Source organism: Girardinichthys multiradiatus, chromosome 12 (assembly GCF_021462225.1).
Source record: "Girardinichthys multiradiatus isolate DD_20200921_A chromosome 12, DD_fGirMul_XY1, whole genome shotgun sequence".
NCBI lineage: Eukaryota > Metazoa > Chordata > Actinopteri > Cyprinodontiformes > Goodeidae > Girardinichthys > Girardinichthys multiradiatus.
In genome coordinates, this window is record NC_061805.1 from 28955454 (window position 1) to 28982640 (window position 27187).

Genomic DNA, 27187 nt, shown 5'->3' on the forward strand with positions numbered 1-27187 from the left:
GCTTTCAGCTTTGACTTCTTTAGGACTGCAAACTTCTTCATATCTTATTACAGCAGTGCGCATAGAGCGAGCAAAGTGTGTTTCTGACCTGTGTGCTACCACATCAGCCTCTTCACAAAGATCTGGATGAGTTCCTCCCACAGCTTTGCCAAGTGGGCTGTTCCACAGGACCAGGTCTCCAACAACCTTGACTCTTTGAGGGGCCAATCTACCTTCTCTGTGGCTAATTAGCAGGTCAATGGAATCTGGCCTTTTGAGATCCTCCAGGTCAACGTCTGGAAAAAACCTTAGCAGTTGCTGTGGTTGGATGACTTTGTGCACTTTGCCAATCTCACTGAGCCCATAACAAATAAGTTGGTGAGCTCTCTCCGTTCCTTTGGGTGTCTTAACTCTTACTTTTAACACATATTTCTTTGTTCTTACTTTAATTGCCATTCCCCCTACACCATGAACGATTAACATTATGTTCTCACCCATCAGGTTTAATTTTTTCGCTGCTTGATGCGTAATGTAATTAGTGTCAGAAGCCAAGTCAATCAAAGTGCCAATTTTTTGGCCTGCATTTGCAGTGACTTCCAGCAGCATTAGAATAACAGGTTGCTCTTTTAATCCATATGCCTCCAGAAGCCCATGGACTTCACTTTCTGTGTTGTTTACTGATGCAGCCATATTTGAGAATGCTCTTCTGCATTCCTCTGCCATTTCTGGTGAATGTTCAGCTATGAACGTCTCCTGTTCTTCTGTAAATCTGCTTCTCCTTCTAGTTTTATCAATTCCACTCCTTTTAAACTCAACTATTGGGCAAAGAAGGAAATGGTGATCTGAAAAGCTTCCTTTCTTACAATCTTTGTTTCTACATAGATAAGTGTTTATACATTCAGAATCCTCTTCATGCTTTCTCAGACACTTTCTACATGTATTTAATGTCTTCACAATGTTGAGCTTTTCAGGTACATTCATTGCCTTGAATTGTTTGCAGAAGAATATTTTATCTCCATATTTTGCATCTCCACACACAATGCAGCCATGATTCTTTCTTATGGATCGAGTAAAAGCATGTCGTTTCTCAAACTTCTGTTTTTTCACCAACTCCCAGTTGCTCTAGTTTCTCCAGAACTTCCTCTTGTGTCTTCAAGAATTTGAGGAAACTGTCAAAATGATTGTCTGCTGTCACCCCATTAATAAGATTAACCATAAAAACTAGCCAATCTCTTTTTATAACATCAGGTAGTTTGCTCTCCAAAGATTTAGCAACCAGAGGATTTTTCATGGCTCCAGTATTACCCAACTCTGTCAAATCATCTAGAGCCTTTTCAATTGTTTGTATGAGGTCTATCACTTTCCTTGGCTGATTTGTTTTCAGGGGTGGGATTTTCTCAAGCTCTTCAATAATCTCCAAAGCAATACTTGACTTGTTTCCATATCTATTTTCCATCACTCTGAACATGTCTGTAGCAGTATCATATGAAAACAAGTGCAATTCACGACATATCCTTTCATCCACACTATCCAACAATTGAAACTTTTTCACCTCAACTGAGCCAGTTGGATCCCCCTGCTTCTGTAGATTCTCCCAGTCTTTCTTCCATCTATGAAAATTCCTTTTATGTCCATAAAATTTTGGAAGACTAATGGGACAGATCTTCACAATGGATGTGGCTTGTGCCTGTATAGGTAAAGATCGTCCACCGTAAATGCTTCTAAACAGACTGTTCCTCCTCCCCTTCCCCAAACAACTTCAGCTCTGTGCAGAACCACACATTTCTCATACACACTCGGGCACATAGCCTAGATGACAACTCATTGGCATGGCTTCAGTTATTTTTGGTGCTTGATTCAGGATTAAACAAAAAACTGGAACGATGAAGGAGATGGTAATGTTTAGGTTTTTTGGCTAGGTTTGAAGGAAACCCCTAAGGTTCTACAGTTTTATCTGGGGGCATAAAATGTACATTTTGTCATTCCAAATGTTTGTTAACTGCATTGTTCAGACACATAATTCCAAATATTAACTGCATTGTTCAGACACGTATTTGCCTCTATGAAGGCTGCCCAGTGGTTGGCGCATACTTAAACATGGTAGTATTGTTTGTATGTAAATTTATGTCTGGGTTTTTGTACTTTTCAGCCTTAAAATTATCTTGGTCCTGTTTAATTTTTTTTTTGTTATGCAAAACCCAATTGTGACCTTCTTCCCCATTGGTTTCATTCCTGGGGTGGTGGGTAAGGGGTCTCAAAGTGACAGTAACATGGGGTGCCAGACTGGTGGGGCCAACCTGTACACTGACTAAACAATCCCAATAAAGTGCACGTGTTCCAAAAAAACAAAATGGTTATCAACTCTCAAGTTTTTTTCTCCATCTGAAGTCACTTCAGCATTTTCCCAAACTTGAAAAGGCTTGCTTTCTCCAAAGAGACGCAGGAACAACTCAGCTCAGTCACATTTGTTTATTCATCCTTTCTTTTTAGATGGATCTTTACAGCAGTGCAACATTCCTAGGACTTAAGTGGGTTGATAACCTACAAACAGATGAGATAAACATTAAACATCAGAAACAACAATGTTCACTTTGACTTTTCATATTTAACTAGTTTCTTAATTAATGCTTTTAATAATTTACTTTTAACTTAACAGTGAATGAAAAAGGTAAACAAACTATGTTGCAAAGCGTGCATACTAATATGTATCCAACCACAGACAATCAGCAAATTTCAGTACAGTTTTAGTTTTTCCAATTAAATATGTATTATGTACTTCAAATAATATTGTCCAGTTCCTACCAGTGGTGTCTTTGGAGAAGCTTTCAGCTGAAGTTCTTTCTCTGAATAGAATTCAATCTGAGCACAGGTGAACAGGATTACCTTATAGATTTGCCTGCTGAGATAGAGCAATGACAGGGATGGGTGCGCTTGATTCGTTGTAGAGTGCACTCCAGTTGTATGGAGATAGTAAACCATTTAAAACTGTCAGATTTGTTGGATTAACTTGACAACCATCATATACATACTGGGCATTGCAAAAGAATACATACCCTCTGACCTTTTCACATATGGTGACATTATAAACAAAAAGGTCAATGCATTTTATTGAGGTTTTATGTGACAAACCAACACAAAGTATCATATAATTGTAAAGTAAAAGGAGAATGACAGATGGTTTTGATTTTTTCTCTTTTTTTTGCAAACTACAAATGTGAAAAGTGTGTTGTTCATTTACATTCAGCCCCCCTAAGTCAACACTTTGTAGAACCAGTTTTTGCTGCAGTGACTGTTGGAAATCTTTTGGGGTGTGTCTCTACAATCTTTGCATATCTATAGACGGAAACATTTGCCCATTCTTCTAAAATATTTCAAACTTATTCAGACTTAAATGAGAGCATCTGTGAACATCAGTTTTAAAGTCTTGGCAAAGATTCTCAATTGGATTTAGGTCTATGTGACGTGTGGCAAGCTGCGAGCAAAACTTCTTATGGTTTTCTTCTTGCCATTTTGCCACAAGGCCAGATCTATGAATTGCAGGATTGATAGTTAGTCCGTCAACACTTTTTTCCACCTGAGCTGTAAAGCTCTGCAGCTCCTCCAAACTTACTGAGAAAAATATTCCTTAAAGCTTCAATTTTTTTCTACTTGACAAGACAAAATAGGAAAAGGTACACATTTCACAATACACTGTTTATAAATCCTGTTTCAATAGATGGGGTTTGTTTTATTCTGTTGACTCATTCTCTGCATGAACCTCCAGTCAGGCTGAACTTATGAAGCGTGAAGAAAACTGTTTCAAAGGACAGCTGAGAGGGACCAAAGAAAACAAGGTCTTTTTTTGCTTTTTGCTTTTTGAAAAGCTCATTATTCCTCATGCCTCCGCCTGCAAAGCACCCCCTCCTCCACCTTAGTTCATGTTTTTTGCTGACCCCCCTCTATTTCCCCACAGGCCCACAGTGCGCGTCTCAGCGACTACCATTCTTCTGTCAGGGCACCGCCTCCATCCTCTTACTGGCTATTTCTTTCCCTCATCCCTGACGCTAGGCCCTCCTTTCCTTTCTCCACCCCTTTCTTTCTCCACTGACTATCTCTTCATTGCTGGTTGCACGGCCAGCTCACAGCTCACAGCCAAAGAACCCGTCTTCCCCTCTTACACTGATCCAAGCTTTAAGGCTGAACTTTTCCCTGGAAAACTCAGACATTGCTCCAGAGGACCTCATTGCGCAAGTCTAAAGGTACTAGAAAAAAGCTTTCATGTTCGTATTTTATCATCTTTGATAAAACTCAGAAGCAGAGTTTCTGGCTCTGAGATGAGCTGTCTATCTAAATCAAACTGTACACGTGTGTGCAGAAAAGGAAGTTTGTAAATTCTTTACAGCTGCAAGTAAAACGCTGGTGTTTCAGTTAGAATGCAGCTTTCCATGGCTTATATGCTAAAATATGTTTTGAATGAAGAATTTCTAACATTGTTGCTTTTATTGTTGTTTATATGAGAGGAAAGAGCAGTCAGACATATTTTAATAAGAGATTAACTTCTTCTTGTATTTGCTGGATGTTTCAAATAACAAAAATTTGTCAACTTCTCGTTATTACTTTTTCATTTACATCATGTCCCTCCTTTGAGCAGGTAACTACGAATCCATTAACCAGAGGAGAGGTGTGACCACCAGGAGGAACAGGATTTACCCGACTCATCAGCACATCTACAGCGTTTTCATCTCTGTGGAGGCCTGCTTGTGAACAGCAGCTCTGCAGATTCCAGCCACAAATATGACTCAAAGCAATGGCGAGAACCCACAGAGGAGCCGCAGTGGTCTCCACCAGATCCGAGCTGGGATCCAATCAAGATCGCAGCTCGCCAAAAAGAAAGTGGAGAACATCAAGAAGGACGAAGTGAAGGGGTTCTTCATGAGAAATGCTTTTGTCATTCTAACCATCACTGCTGTTATTACAGGTAAGGGACACTTTGTCTGAAGAAAGGAACAACCAAAGACCTAGCATAGTTAGCTCTGATGCATATAACAGACTAGTTTTTCCTTGACCCTGTGGCTGACCTTTGAACTTCCTCTACTGACCTTTAAATTCTATCAAGGAGGAGGCGAAGTTGACCCAACTAGAGCAAGGACATCTGCAGCTAGAAATACACCAAGTCATGACAGATTGTTAATTTTAGGATGCTTGTCAGGCTGCAGATTCTGTCACCTGGAACTGTCAATACATTTGTGTTAGAGTCAACAAAAGGCTCATTGGAAAAAATAGAATTGAGTGGAAATGAGTTACAAATGCTTACCTCAATGTGGTTAAGCAGTGTTGCTTGAGCCTTCCTGGTGCTGTGTAACATTGTGAAATTTATCAATTTGTCTCCACATCTGATCTCCCTGCAGGTATAATCCTGGGATTTTCCCTGCGTCCATACAAACTGTCTTACCGTGAAGTGAAGTACTTGTCTTTCCCTGGTGAGCTGCTGATGAGAATGCTCCAGATGCTGGTGCTGCCATTGCTGGTTTCAAGTCTTATCACAGGTATTATATAATAGCTTTGTGCAATAACAAGTTGACCAACAAACACGCTGCAACCAGAAAGAAGAGGCATATGTATTTAATAAGCAAAGAATTATTCCTAGTTATTTTTTGGAAGTGGTGCTGGTTGCTTGTTGTATCCTGGCTTCTTGCTTTTAGTAAAAGAAGTTTCAGTGTGAAAAAAAGCAAGAAGCCATAAAAGGGTTAATCATGCATTTTAATAAAACCAATAGTGACTAATGCAATGTCAACCAAGCTTGGGTATCATCAGGGCCATTGTCTATTGTGGCAAACACTCCTGTTCTGTGTTACTTTAACAAGCTGAGTGAATAAACAACCCACCTCAAATGCACTAATGATCACCACATCGGAACAAATAAATAAATAAGCAAACAAAATTGAAATAAAAAGAAGTTATTTTGACATGAGTAAGAGAAAAATAAATAGAAAAGAGAAGGACACTGAATAAATTAAATTGTTAAATTATAGTTTTTATGTTACACTTAATAATATGTGCTGGACTTATTCGATCATGTTTATTACCAGCGTCAGTAACTACATCTTAATGTTAACAAATATATGGAACAAAGCTCAGCACATCCAAAGCTTGTTCAAGGCACAACGTGTTGTCCTTGACTTTATCTAGTTTAAATGCACAATAAAAGGTATGGTCAGACATCCTCAAAACTATTCCAATGGTCATTTGTTTAACCTTTGTATCACACAACTTTAGGACAAGCAGTTACTCCATCGCCTTGTATAAACAATATTGTACTTCCCCCAATGACCCTCCTGTATGTCTGCTCTGCATGGCTCCACAGCTTGCTTCTGATTTTGTAGCTACAAAAGCGTCCCACTGCGTCCTCCAACACTGCTACATCTACTCCATTGGCATTAGTTCTTTGATTCTGGATCTACATCACTGGATGAAGCCACTTTGTCGTAAAGCACTACAGAGTCAAGGTTGTTTATTTTTCTGCTGCTCCCTGATCTATGTGTACATTATGAGTAGCAGAGTGAGCCAACTATTTGCTGACACACTTTGGTTTCAAGGACAGTAGTGGTCGATGATCTCATAGATAAGATCCAAACGTGTTGACTTGTAGTTCTGTTCTGAATCACATGTTTGACCTGTTAATAATGGTTATGATTTGAATGCAGCACCACCAATTATTCCATTGTGTTTGACAACATTTTAGAATGTGTGAACTGGTTAGTTTCACGTTACCCTGACGGGCAAATACTGGAGCAGCAAATATCCGGCGTCTGCAGTGACTGACAGGGAGAGAGTCCAGTCTCCAGAGGGGATGACAGAGACACATCTTATAATAGTCTGCTTTGTGCTACAGCTGAGCATAACATCAGCATCCTGATTCGTTCACGGCACATGATTTCACCCACAGTGTGTGGAAATCACAGGAGTGTGCGGTACAGCTTTCAAGTTGTTTGCCTCTGTTTCCAGAAAAGTATGCATAATCAGTAGTTACATTACTACAACCGTCTTTTTGTATCGTTAAATATTGTTTATCTTTTTCTAAACAGCCATTTAGGAGGAACTGTTACAGAAGGGTGTTTTGATTATTTATTATAATGTGAAATCGGTTACACTTCACATTTTGAGCAAAACCTGGAGAATCGAAAGAAATATGTTCTATATTTCTGCCTTTTCTGGAACAGCACTGCACTGAACAGACCACTTCATATGAGGAATATGATGTACCGTGCTGGAGTATGCAGAAAGAAATTGTAACTCATAGATTTACCTAAACCCATATTATTTTTTATCACCGAACCAATATTTATAAAAAATGTTTGTAAGAAAAAATATCTAAAATGAAGAAAAATCTTTACAAAAATAACAAGAAGCAGTTAAAGATTATTTCTTAAGCAGAGCCATTTTTGAATTTTAACATTGGGATCTTACTTAGATTTTTTTTTTAATTCCTAAAATATTGCTCATCCACTGCCACATCCATTAGTTGGTTATGTTTAAATCTTTCTTAAAAGAAACAATAATTCAACAAATAATTCTGCAAAATCCCGTTTTACATGATATCCTATTCATTTTCTTATCAAATATCTATGATACTAAAACTATCTTTGACACTCTGATGGCCTGAACCTAATATATTTAAGACGTGTGTGTGAAATGCACATAGACATGCAGCTCCTCATGTTGAAATATTAGATTTCCAGCAGCTTTAATCCTGCCCTGTTGAAATAACAGCAGCATTTTTATATGTAGGACATTGAGCAAGACTTTGAGAATAACCTATTCCTGCATTTCCTACAATCACATGGCCAAAGGACATGATTCTGTGCCCGAAAGTGTGAAATAAATTTTCCCATGTGAGAAGGTTTTGCTTTTGAGTTCATTCGAGCTATAAGTAAAGCTGAGCTGAGAGCCTGAAAAAAATTCAAGAAGACCTCACAGGGGCCCTGCGAGGGGTTTTGAACTGAATGTATAGGGGCCCAAGAAGGTAAGAAATGAGGGAAGGTAAAGGAGGAGGAGCTGTAAGGCGAATAAGGAGAGCAACGGATAGAGGCTTATGAGAAAGAGGCTTATATGGTCTCCTCATTAAATGTGAAACAGAACTCAGAAGACGCTTTGATTTGTTAGATAATACATACTAAATGAGTAATGAGAAATTGCCAAAGAGTTTTTATATTGCAAAGATTAATGAAGGAATGATAAAATACAGCAGGAGAAAGGATAGAGAATAAAAGGCTGGAGAGAATGAAAGAAGCCTGTGCTAACTATATTCATCCAAACAGAAAATGCAAAAATATAAAATTCAAAATAAGGTCTTAACTTTTAGACTTCAGAAAATGACACAAATAAATATTTTTTTGACCATCATTTGATTTTGTATTGCACACAATCAGCAATAAACAATATGGTGCTGGTGGCACCAGCATGTTGTACGCATGCTTTTCTTTGACAGAAACAGGGAAAAGGCGCTAAATACAGGAGAATCAGAACAGGAATAAGGTCCAACAAAAAACCTGTTAGAAGCTGAAGAAGTTTGAGACTGAGGCAGGGGGTTTGGTTCTAGCAGGACAATAACTGTAAACACACAACAAGAGCTACAGCAAAATGGTTTAAATCAAAGCAGGGACTTGCTTGAATTGTCCAGTCAAAGTCAGGACCTAAGTTCAATTGAAAATCTGTGGTAAGGGAGCAGGAGATGCACATGAGTGACGTGCGCAACCCATGTACGGATGCCTTGGTCCTAGATGTGGCTGTCATGGGTTCGAGTCTTGGCCCGCTGACATTTCTTCATGTCTTTCCCCTCTCTCTACCTCATTTCCTGTCAGCTCACTTTTGAAAAAACTGAAAAAAAACAAAGACCACTAGTACATAAAAAAAAAGAAAATCTGTGACAAGACTTGAAATTTGCTGTTTGACACAATCCATCCAAACAGATTGAGCTGGTAGTTTGTAAAGAAGAATGGGCAAAACATTTTAGTTTGTAATGTGCGAAACTAGTGGACACATATCTAAAAGACTAAACAAAAAGTATTGACTCAGGGGGGCTAAGTACAAATGGACACAACACTTTAGATTTATATTTCTACAAAATGTTAAGCATGTATAATTTACCTTGAACTGTGCAATTTACCTTCCACTTTATCAGCTTTATTATGGTCTATTGCATAAAATCGAAAAAATACATCGAAGTTTGTTGAGCTGAAATCAAAGCTGAAAACACTATACGCTGTGCTTCCCTCCTACTCTCACAAACCAGGACCGATGAGCATTCTCCCAAAACTACAAAGAAAGTCATTCAACTTGCACTCCTCCAATCTTGTTCCTTGCAATCTTTTGAAATGATTGAATTGGTGAGGCTGCATCTGTTGTTGCCTGGACAAAAGTCTGGAGATCATTGTGAGTATGAGCGGGGTGGACTAAGTCAACAAGTTTTCCCAGGGTCGTCAGAATGAGAACGGGAAGAAAGCGAACTGTGGATGAAAGAACTGCGGCAATAAGATCAGTGTGTTAGAAAAAGATAGCAGGGATAAAAGATTTAGGGAGAGACAAGAAGAGAACAGACTTGGGGTGCAAGACGGCACAAGAGATGGTGATGGATGGTTGGAAAAGAGAAGAGGTGTAAACTGGAAAATGGAAAATGAGGAAAGGGAAGGAGAAGGTCAGAAAGAGGTAGACAAAAAACATGAGACATGTCTGGAGTCCTAGACATGCGACAAGTGGAACAAAGAGGGGCAAAACTGGGGCAGGACGTACACCCAAACAATTCTTACTCTTTGTAATGATACTTTTAATCAGTTTTCTAATCCTCTTCCATATCCTGTGTAATTCCCAAACCCCAAAGCCCCTAAGCCAGACAATCAAGTAGTGACCCTCAAACAACTCTGACCTACTGTGACATCCACAAACTTCTCAGCAAACATCCATAACATCACAAAGCTAAAAAGCAATACATAAATCTCCTCAACACACAAAAGCCTGCTGAACAGCTCTGTACAAAGAAAATAGCTGGATAGAAACGTTTTAAAGCAGCCTGTCCATTTCCCAATTCAGTTCTCTTTGTGCCCTTTTTTCCCATCTTTGTCCCTATAGACTGTTTATGGTGTGTACCATCAGCTCCTCATCTTTTTCAGGTTTTGTGTAATTTTGTAGTAGAACTTTGTTCCTACATTGCAAAAATTTGCCAGACACAAGAAAAAGTATGTTTGTAGTTCCTTTGAAGAGGGTTTTCTCTGTACGAGACATCATTCGTACGTACAGTTACACCTCTCCCTGTATCATTTTCTCTAAGGAACAACCATTGCCCTGGATTCAACCAAGGCAATCAGCAACTGACATCTCTGCATGCTGTGTTCACAACAAACTAATGCCACAGAGGAACGTGCAAGACCTTGCAGATACAGAAGCAGAGATTGTGTACTACTTTTTGTCCAGCTTGAGGACAAAATTACAATTCAGGAACCATATTTTGGATATTTAACCCCTGCAGCTGTATGTGAATTTGCAATATAAAAGCAGATTTTATTCGTTTTCCCCGAAGGGATTTTGTAGCAGGTGTTGTTTTTCCTGCAGTAAAGGTCGCTGTCAGATTGTGTTTCTTGTGGCTCTTTGTTGTCAGAGATGATAATCCAGTTGGGTTTATTCTCCCTATAATTACAGAACCTTTTCTCAGGCTAACTGGCACACACAAGAATTGAAATTAGTGGCACATCAATGCTATCCTGATTGTCATGGGGAACAATTAGTAAAAATCACAATAAAATAACTTCCATCAATGTACAGTACAGTCATTTTTTATGTCACACACAGGGGTGTGTAATAAATTTTGAAGCTGCAGCAAAAAAACACACTTGTTACACTTGTATTTAGAATATGCACTTGTAATTATACACTTGTAATTAGTCAGTCAGTCATTTTCTACCGCTTATTCCATAGTGGGTCGTGGGGGAGCTGGTGCCTATCTCCAGCAGTCTATGGGCGAGAGGCAGGGTACACCCTGGACAGGTCGCCAGTCCATCACAGGGCAACACACAAACAACCAAGCACACACTCATTCATACACCTAAGGGCAATTTAGAGTTACCAATTAACCTAACAGGCATGTCTTTGGACTGTGGGAGGAAGCCGGAGTACCCGGTGAGAACCCATGCATGCACGGGGAGAACATGCAAACTCCATGCAGAAACACCCCTGGTTGGGAATTGAACTCAGGACCTTCTTGCTGCAAGGCAACAGTGCTACCAACTGTGCCACCGTGCAGCCCTGTAATTAGAATATACTAACGATTATTTTGCTAATTGATTATTCTGTCCACAATTTTTTCGATTAATGATCGGATAGCAAAGGATGCTTAATAGGAGATTTATTTTTTTTACAGAATTTCAACCAGGTGAAGCTAAAACGTTACCACATGAGAAGTTATGGATAGAGCATATTTACAGACAAAGAAAGGTTTTCATCTTAAATGCAAAATGTATATGTTGTTGTACAGTTTTGGCCTAATTACTGCTCTAAGGAGGTTGTTCTTTGAGCAAATGGCATGTTTTAGAGTCTGTACACCACAGTTAATGATTATTCAATTACTAAATTAGTTGACAATTATTTCATTAAATGATTAATCACGATTAATCCAATCAATTGTTTTAGCCCTAGAATATATATAACAAAGCATTTTTCGGTTTGAATGATTTTGCCCTGTTTAGGCATTGCCTCTCTGGACAGACGGGCTTCTGGAAGAATGGGTTTGAGGGCAGTGATCTACTACACTACCACAACTGTAATTGCTGTGTTCATCGGTATAGTCATGGTGCTGATTATTCACCCTGGGAAAGGATCCAAGGACGAGTTCACCAAGCAGCAGCAGATAGAGCAGGTCAGCCCTGCTGATGCCTTTCTGGATCTTATCAGGTATTCAAAATAGAGCTTGTTAAGCAAGACAAACGAGTTTCACATAAAATCTGTTGGCAAACAAAATCAGGCAACATTCTCCTGTGTTTAATTGATAAATAGACTGAACTTTTAAAGCGCTCTTCAAGTCATATGGACCACTCAAAGCGCTTTACAGTAGAACCACAATCACACACACTAAGGTGCACACTTTCATACACTGATACACAGATCAGTAGGTAACTTGAGATTAAGTGCCATGCCCAGGGACACATCAACATGTGGCAGGAGGAAGCTAAAATTGAACCCACAACTTTCAGATTGCAAGACAACTAATCTTCCCGCTGAGCCACAGTCCACTCATAAATGATCATCATAAAGCTTTGGTTATTTGCCAAAAACAGAGAAGGGAAACAAAGCACACACAAAAAGGGACTGAAAATGTGCAGGTGGAAACAGGACTTATTTCAGCTATTCTCTTTGTTTTTTTAATTAGATCCTAAATGTTACATGTTGACTGAACAAAGACAATTAAAAGGCTTCACTCAGATGCATGTGTTCAAAACTACCATTTAAATTTAGTCTATTTTCAAAAAATATAAATTGCTCTAAAAAGTGGGCAGGTTCAGTTTTTCACACTAAACCTAATATTTTTCCGGTCAAAACAATTTTTCAGCAAAAAGTAGTTTTTATATATCTAGTAGTTTAAAAACTTCCTTTTTTGTTTTTGTCCCACAGGAATATGTTTCCTCCTAACCTTGTGGAAGCTTGCACCAAACAGGTATAATTTCTTTTTCTTAATCTCTAATTAAATGTTCTATTACTCAATAAGTGTAAGATTACCTGAACCCGTTGGTGTTATTAAAAGTTTCTCTAGAGGACGTGTTGGTTTTATATTTCTTCCAAAGTACGTTCACATCACCAGTGTCATTCCTGTGAAAATCCTAGGTGAAAATTCACATTTTGTCAGCCACATAATAAAAACTCAGCATTATTATTAGAATATACTATAAGTCATAAGACTTCAGAGAACAGTGATTGACCTATTTTTGAATAAAAAAATATTAAATCTTAATAGAAATGTTTACTGATTGAAGTAGACATTTTCATTACAAAAATGTCTTTTTTTCATTGTTTATGTATCGGTATTGCCTACTTGCTTATGCAGTAAGCAAACTATCTTTTTGACATTGTAGTTTTCAAAGATGCCACTATAATTAAATTTGGCCTCAGAAAAATTTGATTAAAGTTATTTAGCAGGATGTTGTGTTGATGTTTGCATTTGTTTCCATGAAATGAAGCTCTTGAGATTTTAAAGGTTTGTATTGAATCTGGACAAGAAAAATCCAAGCAAAACAGTTCTCAGAATTCATTAATAATAAATACATTAAAAGATGAGGGGGTTTCCAGAAGTTGACTTATACGAAAATGCAAGCACTCTAGGAGAGGCGGGCCCCAAATGATACAGCAAGTGGAAATCACCTACCCCGGCTGCTCCACATACAAATTAACTCAACAAGATAGGTGGATAGACGCACGGGCAAGACAGTGGAGCAGCCAGAAATGAAGGCAAGTAGGAAGGCGGGCAAATATTTAAGATTTTGGAATCAAATCCCAGAAAAAACACCAAAAGAGCCATTTAATTTAGAATTGAAACATAAGGTGTGAATCAAATGAAGTCTTCAGCCGTGAGCCACTACAGCCATTAACCAGACATACAAATGAGCAATAGAAAACTCTTTTGGGACACAAACGCTAACTATTTCTGTGTGTGTTTGCTGTGCACCCTCGAGACCTTCAGCCCAGGCCAGAAGGCAACTCTGTTTTTATTTGTCAAAAATACGTTTAAATAAATTTCCCCAAACCAGGAAATAATTATCTTTGCTTTTCTTTAAACTCCAGTTCAAGACGCATTATGCCAAGAGAGTAATCCACGTGACTGTTACAGTGAACGACACGATATTCCTCCAAAATGGTACCCAACAAATAGCCCGAGAAGAGATGATTCCAGTACCGGGATCAGTGAATGGAATTAATGCCCTGGGCCTGGTGGTGTTCTCCTTGTGCTTTGGACTGATCATCGGGAACATGAGGGAACAGGGACAACCCCTGAAAGACTTCTTTGACTGCCTTAATGAGGCCATCATGAGGCTGGTGGCCATAATAATGTGGTATGTACCAGAAATGTGATCTGCAAAGGGGTATGATAAAATAAATAAATAAATAAAACACATAATAAAATATTGCCATCCTACAATTATTAAACTCACTATCTTCAGGTATGCCCCTGTTGGTATTTTGTTCCTCATTGCTGGAAAAATCATGGAGATGGATGACATTTCAACCATGGGTGGCCAGTTAGGAATGTACACAGTAACAGTTATTTGTGGTCTGCTTATCCACGCCATCATTGTCCTCCCAACGCTCTACTTCATCATCACCAGAAAGAATCCCTTTGTATTCATTGCTGGGCTGCTGCAAGCACTTGTCACAGCCCTCGGAACCTCTTCTAGGTTTGTGATTTAACTTATACTCGTTCCAAGACCACAAAGGTCTCTAAACACATTTTTACTGTGTCTTATAACCTTTCATACCACTATCCCTCTGTCCTCACACAGTTCTGCCACATTACCCATCACTTTTAAATGTCTGGAGGAAAACAACAAGGTGGACAAGCGTGTGACCCGTTTTGTTCTTCCCGTTGGAGCCACAATAAACATGGATGGAACTGCTTTATATGAGGCCCTGGCAGCCATCTTTATCGCACAGGTCAATGATTATGACCTTAACTTTGGACAGATTCTCACCATCAGGTATGGCAAAAATGTTCTCCTCAAACATATTGTTATATTTATTTAAAAGAAATAATTAAGAAATAGCAATTTAATACATTTATTCTAAGATAAATGTATTATTTACTCAGTTGGATCTGAATCTCTGATTGATAAATTCAGATTAAATGTTCCTTTAACCAGAGTGAGACATCTCCAAACTTCAGGACCACAGCTTCCCATTTTAAAATGATATTCCAGTTATCAGTTATTTACACTGCTCAAAAAATAAAGGGAACACTTAAACAACACAATATAACTCCAAGTAAATCAAACTTCTGTGAAATCAAACTGTCCACTTAGGAAGTAACACTGATTGACAATCAGTTTCACATGTTGTTGTTCAAATGGAAAAGACAACATGGGGAAATCTTTGGCGGTTAGCAAGACACTCAATAAAGGAGTGGTTCTGCAGGTGGGACCACAGACCACTTCTCAGTACCTATGCTTTCTGGCTGAAGTTTTGGTCACTTTTGAATGTTGGTGGTGCTTTCACACTCGTGGTAGCATGAGACGGACTCTACAACCCACACAAGTGGCTCAGGTAGTGCAGCTCATCCAGGATGGCACATCAACAGGAGGAGGAGCACTGCCAGAGCCCTGCAAAATGACCTCCAGCATGTCACAAATGTGCATGTGTCTGCACAAACGGTTAGAAACCGACTCCATGAGGATGGTATGAGAGGCCACCGTCCACAAGTAGGGGTTGTGCTCACAGCCCAACACCGTGCAGGACGCTTGGCACTTGCCAGAGAACACCAGGATTGGCAAATTCGCCACTGGCGCCCTGTGGTCTTCACAGATGAAAGCAGGTTCACACTGAACACATGTGACAGACATGACAGTCTGGAGACACCGTGGAGAGCGATCTGCTGTCTGCAACATCCTTCAGCATGAACAATTTGGCAGTGGGTCAGTAATGGTGTGGTGTGCCATTTCTTTGGAGGGTCGCATGGCCCTCCATGTCCTCGCTAGAGGTAGCCTGACTGCCATTAGGTACCGAGATCCTCAGACCCCTTGTGAGACCATATGCTGGTGCGGTTGGCCCTGGGTTCCTCCTAATGCAGGACAATGCTAGACCTCATGTGGCTGGAGTGTGTCAGCAGTTCCTGCAAGATGAAGACATTGAAGCTATGGACTGGCCCGCCCGTTCCCCAGACCTGAATCTGATTGAGCACATCTGGGACATCATGTCTCACTCCATCCACCAACGTCACGTTGCACCACAGACTGTCCAGGAGTTGGCGGATGCTTTAGTCCAGGTCTGGAAGGAGATCCCTCAGGAGACCATCCACCGTCTCATCAGGAGCATGCCCAGGCGTTGTAGGGAGGTCATAGAGGCACGTGGAGGCCACACACAATACTGAGCCTCATTTTGACTTGTTTTAAGGACATTACATCACAGTTGGATCAGCCTGTAGTGTGTTTTTCCACTTTAATTTTGTGTGTGACTCCAAATCCAGGCCTCCATTGGTTAATAAATTTGATTTCCATTGATGATTTTTGTGTGATTTTGTTGTCAGCACATTCGACTTTGTACAAAACAAAGTATTTAATGAGAATATTTATTTCACTCAGATCCAGGATGTGTTATTTGACTGTTCCCTTTATTTTTTTGAGCAGTGTATTTAACAATGTACACATGGGGAATAACCCTGGAGCTAATGGAGTATATTTGCAGTGTTTTGTATTTATGCCCTTATGAACTATTTATAATTTTTCACATTACAACCACAAATCTTTGAATACTTTATTGAGATTTTATTTGCTAGACCAACAAAAATCAACATTTCTTATACTAAAGATATCTTTAGTATAAGAAATGTACTGAAGTGTAACTTTTGTATTCAGTCCTTCTGAGTCAACACCTTTCACTGCAGTTACAGCTGGTGTTCTGTTGGGGTGTGTCTTCTACTATTTTTGCACAAGTAGAGACAAAACGTTTGGCCCATTCTTCTTTGAAAAGTTGCTCTGGTTTAGTCAGATTGTGTAAACATCAATTGTCAGTTTTTTTTGCGTATTCTCAGTAAGTGTTAGGTTTGTACATTTTGATCAGTCCAGTCTAACACATTAATATTATTTGATGTAATTGCCTTGTATTTAGCTCCTTCTTCCCATCAACTCTGACTAGTTTTGTTTTCCCTGCTGAAAAAAAGTATCCCCACAGCATGATGCTGTGACCACTGTGCTTCATTGCAGGGATGGCATGATTTAGTGTGTACATTTTCTTCACATGTACAGTATTTTTGCATGTAAACCAGAATATTTGGACTTTTATGATCAGAGCCCATTCTTTCAAAAGTTTACTATTTCTCCAAAATTCTCTTTTTATGGCTTTTGTTCAACAATGGCCTTCTTCTTGCCACTCTTCGATAAAGACCAGGTTTGCATGAGAGTGCACGCCGAATGGTTGAGCGGATCTTTCATGTTCCTCCAGCTGTTTGTGGGCTGAGATGAAATTGCAAAGAGGTGAACTCTATTTGTTAATGAGGTGACTTTGGGAGGCAGCTAGATGGGTTTAATTTTTAGAGGTATCAAAGTAAATGAGGATGAATACAAATATATGCTAGGCTTTTCATATTCTTCTTTGTAAAAAAAAAAGGGGATTTAAAATCATGCATCATTCTTCTTTAACCTTCGCCACAATAATAGGCTATGTTGTGCTGGTCTTTCACATAAAATCCCACTGAATACGTCAACATTTGTGGCTGTAATGTGACAAATTATGGAAGGCGGTGCTATTGGAAAGTAATGCCTCAGCAGTCAAAATTATAAGATTGCTGAAAAAGCAATAAATCATGACTTTTGGTCTATCATTTCCTCTTCAGCATCACAGCCACAGCAGCTAGCATCGGAGCAGCTGGAATACCTCAGGCAGGCCTGGTAACCATGATCATAGTACTAACATCTGTAGGCCTTCCCACTGATGACATCTCACTGATAATAGCCGTTGACTGGTTCCTGTAAGTATAATTAAGAATGGACTTCAGAGAACCTCACTTTGAATGGCGAAGTCAGAACAAATTGAGGTTTTTGCTCAACAAATAGTACTTCTAAACATCCTGCTTGCTCTACTGTTTGGCTATTGACTGGATTTAGTATATACCACGCAGTCATGGCATAATTGACATAGCTGTAGTCTTTTATCTTGTTCATCTTTTTCAGGTGGTTCATCTTGCAATCCTCTGTTTCTGCTCTTTGACTGTTTTCATGTTTGTTTTCCCAGTGATCGATTGCGTACCACCACCAACGTCCTTGGTGACTCCATTGGAGCTGGCATAGTCGAACATTTGTCTCGCCATGAGTTGAGAAACAAGGACCTGGAGTTGGGCAACAAGATAGTAGAGCAGCCAGATAAAAAGCCATACATTCTCATTTCCCAGGAGAGCGAATATGAGAATGAGATGCCCACTCCGGATGAGACCAAGATGTAGTGTTGAAACTTCTACCCTTTCCTTTAAAAAAAAAAATCACAGCGTCATACTGCACAATATTCTCTGTTAAGCCCTCTTGGATTTTTTAATATCCATCTCACGAGAATGGGGAATGCAATTATATATACTTGCTAGAACATATTTCAGGGCAAATAGGATTCACTGATGTGTGAGGCAACTCACACCCCGCAAGCTGGAAACAATTTATGGTCATGTTGGTTTTTCTGATGAATTGGACAACGATCCATCCATAGATACATAATAGACACGGGATGGCGACTGTTTACAGTCTGTTTACTGCATTACAGGACCAAGCTGTCTGTGACCTTTACTCAATATTTCAATTTTCTCTATTGTAATGACCAATATCATTCACTAGAGGGAGGTATTTCTGTAATTTTGAACACTTCAGCAGAACAGCTCATAAGACTACAGTATAAGTGTACAGAGTAATGATTTCTTTGAGATCTATTTTTTTTTTTTTTTTTGCTGTCATTTTTGATTTATATGAAACCTTTAGGTGTAGCTATTGTAGAACTGTAGACAAATAAAATGTGTCAGATATCATGCACATAGTATGGTTTACCAAACTCTGTTGGAAAAGGGGCTTCTTCAAACATATGTGCAGACACTTGTCGCTTTCACTGTGTTGTACAGATTTCAGTTTGATTAGGGGATGATGTATTGTACCTTTAGGCATACGTTCTTTTGGGTCTTCATTAACCAAAGCAGTAAGTAAGGACTATACGTAAGTACTATTTTTAGTACACATAACTGGGATAACGTTTCGTCAAATACCCTCTGACTGTGTTTTTGTTACACAGCTTCCTCAACCAATGGTTGTAGTCAGCTGTACAATAAAGTGCTCAGCCTTTTTTATTCCATGCCCATTTATTTACTCGGCTGGATATATGGTGGATTATCAATCCAAGATGAAAAGCCATTCATTTTCAACCAAGAATAAAACTGATTTTTTTTTTACACGTTTCAATTTAGTTTTATCCAAATATGTAAAAACCCAAAGATTACACAGATATTTAGTAAAAAACATGCTTAAAGCTTTTATTTTGCAACAAAGTAGAAACATGAAATCCTAGGCATTGAACAGATGAAAACATTGCCTTCATTGTATGTGATTTACTTCGTTATTATATGTTTTTTATTGTATTTTTTTAATTACCGTCTTGTTTATCTTGAGAATGAATGTAATGCTTACAACAGAGCAGGCTTGAAACATAAATGAATGCATCTATCACTACAGATTTGCATGGGTTGGAATAGTTGGCAGAAAATACAATCTTTCATTTTGTGGCATACCTATATTCTCGTTTATGTTTATCAACATAATCTGATTCTCATTTATTTTGATTTAATAACACGTCCTTTTAAGCACATTCATTTTCAGCAGCATTTTTAACTTGTTTGACTTCTGTTTTTTATTAACTCATCAAATATAGCAGATATTTTGTATAGAAGATTAATCTAAATACAGTGTACTTGTATAAAGACATAGATAAATGTGTATAAGAATTTTAGATTCAAATTGGAATGTAAATACTTTCTTGCGGGTTGTATAAATAGAGATGATGTAACTAAATTGTTCTTTAACCTTGTGACCAGTCTAACAATCCCCTTTTTTACATTGCACACTACGGAAATGTGTTTACAGTTGCTGGTGCCACACCTGGTGCAAGTGCTTCATCTCATGAATTTACAGGCGAACATGTTTGATTGGATAACTGTAGTTTTGACTTGCATGAAATGTTTTTATTAAAAAAATAAATGAGTAAAATGTTTGGTTGTGTGTTCATTATTTCGTCATTGCAAGTGGAAAGAAATGTAAAACAAACCTAAATGAAGTAGATACCTAGTTGTAAATGTTCTGGAGCTTTGTGAAAAATCTGCAGCTTCCCAGAGGGGCTTTGACAGCTGAGTCAATTTGGGTGAAAGCATTGACTTGCTTAAAGGTGCATTAGTGGCTGCTTTAAGTGGTGGTAGTTTTTATTACTTTTTATTATTTTTATTATTGATCAACTGGTGCAACGTCCACCACCTTGAAGTTAAACTTTAATTTAAATTTCCTGCAAAAGAAATGGAGAAAATCTCCATTAAATATTCCATAATACCAGTTTTAACTATTGAGATAAACAAAGCCTTATCTCAATAGTGGAGATAAGCCATTACCTAATCCACCATTAGCTTATTATCAAACCAATATAAGTCATCAAGCAGCTGAGAAAGTTCCATGAAACACATTTGAAGAACACTTTGGAGGTTCTGGTGTAAACTTTGATGCCTCATTCTGTGTCCTACCGTGTACTGCAGATTTAAAACACCTTTAACATAGTTTTTTTTTCCTTTTGTTTACTGAGATCAGAATCATTGGATGTCATTTCCAGCTTCCATCCATTTTCTACACCAACCATAAATTCTTGGTATTTCTTTGAATATTACATAGTGATAATACGTATTTATAAATTGTTTTAAATTAGCGACCATAGCTATATTTTGTTCACTTTAAAATATTAACACTTGAGTGGTTGTACAAGTGCTTTGCATTGGCATTTCATCAAAAATATATTTAGATGTTTGGGTAATAAAGGCACTTGTTTGTATGACCTTAAACCTAAAATCTTTTGAATTTTTGCTCACTTTTACTGAATTCTTCATGAGAATTTGTATTGTTCATCCTTCATGGGCCCCCTTTGTCATGTTTTAGGGCTTTTTTGTGGGTTTTTACACGGTGCTCTAGTCTGCATACAGAATGGATTAGCACCAAAAAACATTTTACTGCAGAGCTGTACTGTTGCAATACTTGCAGAAAATAGTTTGTGTGAATGACATTGCACCTCATGAAAGCATGTCATTCACCTTTATTGATGCTTTATAGATGTTTGAGTTACATTAATTCAATCCAATTCATGTTATTTATACAGCACCAATTTTCCAACACATGTTGTCTCAAGGCACTTTACAAAGTCAATTCAATCAAATCATAAAGATTTCAACTCAGGTACATACATTCCAGGTGATTCTAACAATGAAACAGTGCAGTCATATTCAGTTTATTATTCAAATTGGTTAAAACGTTTTTCTATCTAAGGATACCAAACAGATTGCTTCGAATCAGTGACTTGCAGCATTCACTCCTCCTGAAATGAGCATGTAGCAACAGTAGGCAGTCGCTTGAATTGACTTTGCAGCAAATCCTAATACCGAGCATGCATGTAGCGACAGCGGAAAGGATATGCATCAGTAACACCTCAGAGATACTGCCTTGAGAACTATACACACTTATTTACAGTCAAATATGAGGTACTCCTTACAAGTGACCCACTTTTGCCTTAGATCTTAGGTTGCTACATCATAGCCTCATCCACTTGCTGCTGATTTGTTGGCTGCACATCCATGATTTACTTCTTCCCAAAGGTGTTTTTTGGTTTAAGATCTTGCGTCTGTGGAGTACAGTGAACGCAATGTTGTGTTCAAGAAACCAGTTTGAGATTATCTGAGCTTTGTGACATGGCGCATTATCTTGCTGGAAATAGCCATCAGAAAATAGGTAAACTGTGTTCATAAAGGGAGGGACATGGTCAGTAACCATTCTAAGGTAGGCTGCTGCGCCTAAACTGTGCTCGGCTGGTGCTTTGAGATCCTAAGTATCCCAAGGAAATGTCCTCCACACCATTCTAACACCCCCAGCAACCACCACTGATAGAAGACAGTTTGGTTCATGCTCTCTTGCTGTTTATGTCAAACCCTGGCCAGCACCAACAACCATGCCACATCTGAAGAACGAACTCGAGGTGTCTGTTGTAGTAGAGGCGATCCCGTGTATCTCTAAAACTTGTATGTGTGCACAAATGACTGCAGTCGTGAAACTGCTAATCGATCTGAGCTGCTAGGTTACCAATTTATAGATATATTACGGAACATTCTTCAAAATTGATACATTTTAAATTACAGAATAAATATATAAACTAAATAAAAATGTATTAGCCCATTTATAAACTGTTGAGTATGCAGATGTTTTGCACATTCATTTGATTAATAAAACATGCGATGATAATTATTGCTTGTTGTGTCTTAGGTTCAAGTGAAAATAAAACCTGAATAATTGATTTTAGTATTTAAAACAGTTAAGTTTGGTCAATTATCTTAAATGTGGTTAGAATTGATATAATTTAGTAGAGCAAATGCAATTTATAATTTGATCAGAATGTATGTAATTTATAAAAATGTATTTATCTGTGTAACTTTTTTTTGCAATGAAATATTAATTAAATGGAACCCCATTAAATGTATGTAAATTGTTTTATCAATTAATTTCTAATAGGTGTTATATTATTGTCTGTAGATACATTGAGCCAGGGAAGACAGACCTGTCTTACAGTGCCTCCTAGCGGATCTAATCTGTAAAGCTGCATGGCATTTTGTTTGGCGCCGATGGAGGGAGTCACTCCTGAGATCTTTGGTCAGTCAGACGACAGAACTTCCGGTCGGCATTTTGTTCTACGAGAGGAGAGCCTCTGGATGATCGCAAAAATCGTCATTTTTCTCATTTACGGTCGAAATTGGCTGCCAACCTTGTTTACGTCGGCACAGACCGACTGAAACTCGGAAGAACGAATGTTTCCCCGTGAATATACGTTGACAAATTCACCCTCGAGTGACGGAAGAAGAACGAATCGGTCCGACCCGGATTATTGTTGATAGCCACCAGGCTAGCTCGTCGGCTAGCTGGCGAGCCAGTCGAGTTCCTTCTGGAGGAGCTGCGAGAGAAGAAAGGGGGAGCTAGAGATACGGACACAAACCAAGCTAAAACATTGCCCTCCCTTTGAACGCAACATCCGAAGGTAAATGCTAACGCGTATGTGCTTCTTATGTTGATCACTTAGAAACTGCAATTATTGAAAATTATGTTGATAAATGTCCTGTTGCAAGACCACCTACGGCGTGGTTAATCGTTGACCGGGAGGTAACGGAAGCTACTAACTAGCTAGCCAAACTAGCTAGGTGTGTTTTTGCTCTACCGAGGCGCACGGCCCTCACTGGATGTCATTTGTCGAGCCCGAGGATTGGGCCGTTGCCACGGAATTGCAATCCTCGCAGTTGGCCGTACATGTACTTTCAAACCCAACACTGTTTTTTCCGAGCTCAGTGGAAATTGGTCAACATTTAACAACCCCCGACCAGCGCTTCCTTGAATTTGAAATACTGAGAATCGGTTTCCCTTCGATTTTAAACAAGTAGCAGCATTAGAAGCCAACTAATAACAGTTAGAGCTAGTTAGCATAACTAGCTAGGCAATAAAACACGACAATTGTTGTTAGCAAATATTATTGCTGGCATGGACAGTGTTTTTTTTTTTTTAGCTTGACTTTAGGGTATAAGATCCAAACAGTTGAGAACTCGGCAGTTCAACGATGGACGCTTTTATAACACAGTAGTGAGCGTTCGCTCGGCTATTTAGCAAATATAAACATTAAAATAGATGCTAACGTTTGCTATAGGATGAGATTGTTGTGATCATGGGTTATTTCACGTTTTGTGGTGTTTTCTTCTGTTTTACTGTGCTAGTGGTGGTTCTGGTTACGAGTCTGGAAAGGTTTAGACTGTAAACAGCCTACTTTGTTTAAGCTGTAGTTGCTTCTCTGTTGGAGTTTGTTGGACGTGTTTATGTTGTGAACGAAAACTGCAGAGCATGGTTTGCAGCTACTATGTTTGCAGGTGGCGAACTGTAACTGTTTGCTTCTGGAGGATGAACCCCCCCCCCCCCCCCCCCACACCCCTACCTCCGCCTCCCTCCCACTACTGCCGCCACCATCAGAGTGCATCTGTTCCTTTGTGCTGCCTCCTGCCTGTCAGTCTCACAGCTGTCAGCAAAGAGCCAAGCCCCTGCGTGCAGGAGAAAGCCACACAGGCAGAGCGTGCTAACGTTACTACCTAGTAATATACAGTTGGCATCATACATCTGTTGATCCTCCGTTACAGTTGGGTCGTGCAGAGTAAGGTTCTGCTCCGAGTAAACTGAAGTGTGTGACCTCAATTGTATGTTCTCATCTCTGTTTGGGGTGGTAATGGATTTACATGACTTTAGTGGTATGTACAAGTTGTTAAAACAGTTCCTTAGAAGTTATTGACAAAGGAGCCACGTTGAGGTCAACAAAGCTGCACGTTTTTGCCTTCCAGGCTCAAGTTGTATTGCAGCAAGAACAGTGTCATTGCGAAGAATAATTGCATGTGAAGCGGTGCGGGTTGTGTGCTAGGTTGCTGTTTGCATGTTCTTTTCCCAGTGAAGAATAAAATGCTGTTTGATTGATTAAAGACTGACACAGATGCTTTCCGTTTAGGAGACTGAAGGTGCAGGACATTTTATCTGAGATGTCAGTGGGTCTACCGGAGACTGCACGGACTTCTTTAAAAAGGTATTAGTGTCATGATGTGTCAGAAATGTGACAGTCATGTCATTATCGACACTGCCTACAGTATGAACGCACATTATTCTAATTTATTTTGCCCTTTTATTAGACAATAGTTTGCATCATTCATAATATGGTAGCTGAAGAGTCTGTGAACCATGCATTAAATATTCAGAAATTGCTGGTTGCTTTTTCTCTGTTGTTATCTTACCTCTTGCTCAATATTACTACCTGAGAGTAGGTCTGCACAGTGTATCGCAGATGTTTCCTTATGGAATCATGACTGTACGCTGTACCAATATTGCAAAACATATTGATTACATACTTTTATGCACTCCATGCCAGCAATATATTCGGTCAAGCTTGTTGTTTAATATAGCAGAGAGTTTTATAAGGGGATAATGCTCATAAAAAACTTAACATTACTTAAAGTAAGTAAAGTTTATTTGCTAAGTGCCTTTAACAGACAGAATCATCACAAAGCGCTGAACAGAAAACCAATAAAATAACTATTAAAATTAAGTGACCATAAAGAATATAAAATAACAAGTAAGGAAGTTGTTTTAATGCCATAATAACACATGTAGCCAGATGTACCTTTTTCAATAAAACCATGCTGTCAAATAACCATTTCGATTTATTACTATTTTTCTTTTTATTATTTCTTTCCTTACAGTCCCTCGAAAATCCCACTATCTGGGGTCTGTGTTTGCAACAAACCAAAAGTAGAAAGGCATAAATATTAATTTGCATAATTTTGTCACAAATCATGTTGTCATTGTGACATTGATCAACAGTTTTGCAAATTGCATGCTTTCCCAATGCCATGCAGCTCTACCTTAGTGGTAAGGAGAAGCTATAAGGTTGTAACAAAGGGATCTCATTTGTGCAAATCTGTTACAGTAAGCTGTAACCTGCCGATCTTATAACTTAAATCGTAAATAAATCAAATATAATCAATTTCAAGATTAGGGCATATTCGATTTACAGAATATGTAACAATCTGCTGAACAATAAGCGATACATAACCTTGCTTTGCATAGAACTGATCTTATTACCCAAACACGGTGAATAATAAGGAGATTACATTATAATGGCTGCAGTGCGCAGTGCTATATTAAGAGGCTTATGTACTTCTGTACATACTAATCTGCATCCTTAAAAGTTCTTCATGGACTGTTGTACAGGAATCTGTTTTTTAAAATGTTTTCCACACATAGAGTGCATTTTGTATTTTAATCATTAAAACGTGTTGGACATTGTATTTGTGAATTAAAATTAGCTCTAATTAGTCACACATGGGGTTGCACTGCATGGTGGCGCAGTTGATAGCATTGTTGCCTTGCAGCAAGAAGGTCCTGGGTTCAATTCCCAGCCTGGGGTCTTTCTGCATGGAGTTTGCATGTTCTCCCCGTGCATGCGTGGGTTCTCACCAGGTACTCCGGCTTCCTCCCACAGTCCAAAGACATGCCTGTTAGGTTAATTGGTCTCTCTAAATTGCCCTTAGGTGTATGAATGAGTGTGTGCATGGTTGTTTGTGTGTTGCCCTGCGATGGACTGGCGACCTGTTCAGGGTGTACCCCGCCTCTCGCCCATAGACTGCTGGAGATAGGCACCAGGTCCCCGTGACCCACTATGGAATAAGTGGTAGAAAATGACTGACTGACTGACTAGTCACACATACAAAAAACATGAGTGATTGAAGAACAAGTTTAACAACAGTGCAAATTTGCTGTCCCCTCAAAATAACTCAACATGCAGTCATTGGTGTCTAAACTGCTGGTTACAAAAGTGAGTACAAAATGTCCAAATTGTGGCCAATTAGCCATTTTTCCTCCCTGGTGTCATGTGACTTGTTAGTGTTACAAGGTCTCAGGTTTGAATGGGGAGCAGGTTTGTTAAATTTGGTGTTGTTGCTTTACATAAAGATGACCTAGGCTAGAAGATGATTGCCAACAACCTGAAACTGAGCTGCAGCACCTTGGCCTAGACCATACTGTGGTCTGCATGGCTGTCGTCTGAGAAGGAAGACTTTTCTAAAGATGAGTCACAAGAAAGCACACAAAAAGTTTCCTGAAGACAGGCAGACTAAGGACACTGATTACTGGTAGCCCGTCCTGTGGTCTGATGAGACCAAGAGGAACTTACTCGGTTTAGATGGTGCAAAGCGTCTTTGGTGGGAACCCGGTGAGGAGTACAAGACAAGTGTGTCTTGACTACTAGTCAAGCATGGTGGTGGGATAGTCATAGTTTGGGGCTGCCAGTTGTGGAAGGCTACAGTGCCTTGAGGGAACCCTGAAGGCCAACAGGTACTGTGACATACTGAAGCAGAGCATGGTCCCTTCCCTTCAGAAATTGGGCTGCGGGGCAGTATTCCAACATGATAATGACCCCAAACACACCTCCAAGATGACCACTGCATTGCTAATGAAACTAAAGGTGAACTGCTGGACTGACCAAGCATACCTCCAGACCTAAACACTATTGAGCATCTGTGGGGCATGCTCAAACTGAAGGCGGAGGAGCGCAAAGTCTCTAACATCTGCCAGCTCTCTGATGTTGTCATGGAGATGTGGAAGAGGAAACCAGTGGCAACCTGTGAAGCTCTTGTAAACTCCATGCT

General features: G+C 39.1%; 2 protein-coding genes across 5 annotated transcripts in view; both read left to right on the forward strand.

The window, feature by feature from the left end:
* The first annotated feature begins 4075 nt into the window (after positions 1 to 4075).
* slc1a3a (solute carrier family 1 member 3a) lies at positions 4076 to 19938 on the forward strand. The gene is made up of 10 exons (XM_047380781.1): positions 4076 to 4217; positions 4610 to 4936; positions 5367 to 5504; positions 11694 to 11898; positions 12616 to 12658; positions 13780 to 14048; positions 14157 to 14390; positions 14496 to 14690; positions 17537 to 17671; positions 17935 to 19938. The coding sequence occupies exons 2-10, from the start codon at positions 4753 to 4755 to the stop codon at positions 18140 to 18142; spliced, it is 1611 nt and encodes a 536-aa protein (XP_047236737.1). The 5' UTR covers positions 4076 to 4217; positions 4610 to 4752; the 3' UTR covers positions 18143 to 19938.
* Positions 19939 to 22638: 2700 nt separating this feature from the next.
* Positions 22639 to 27187, forward strand: part of nipbla (NIPBL cohesin loading factor a) — a 33428-nt gene continuing 28879 nt past the window's right edge. For 2 of the 4 annotated variants that reach the window (XM_047380777.1, XM_047380779.1), the window contains exons 1-2: positions 22639 to 22998; positions 24496 to 24570. The gene's annotated coding sequence lies outside the window, so the exon portion shown is untranslated. The remainder of the gene's footprint in view (positions 22999 to 24495; positions 24571 to 27187) is intronic. The other 2 variants (XM_047380780.1, XM_047380778.1) reach the window with 2 other exon arrangements.

Coding starts and splice junctions, on each gene's coding strand:
- slc1a3a (XM_047380781.1), top strand. CDS start 4,753: ATGACTCAAAGCAATGGCGAGAACCCACAGAGGAGCCGCAGTGGTCTC. Junction 12,659..13,779: donor TGGAAGCTTGCACCAAACAG/GTATAATTTCTT, acceptor TTTAAACTCCAG/TTCAAGACGCATTATGCCAA. Junction 17,672..17,934: donor ATAGCCGTTGACTGGTTCCT/GTAAGTATAATT, acceptor TTGTTTTCCCAG/TGATCGATTGCGTACCACCA.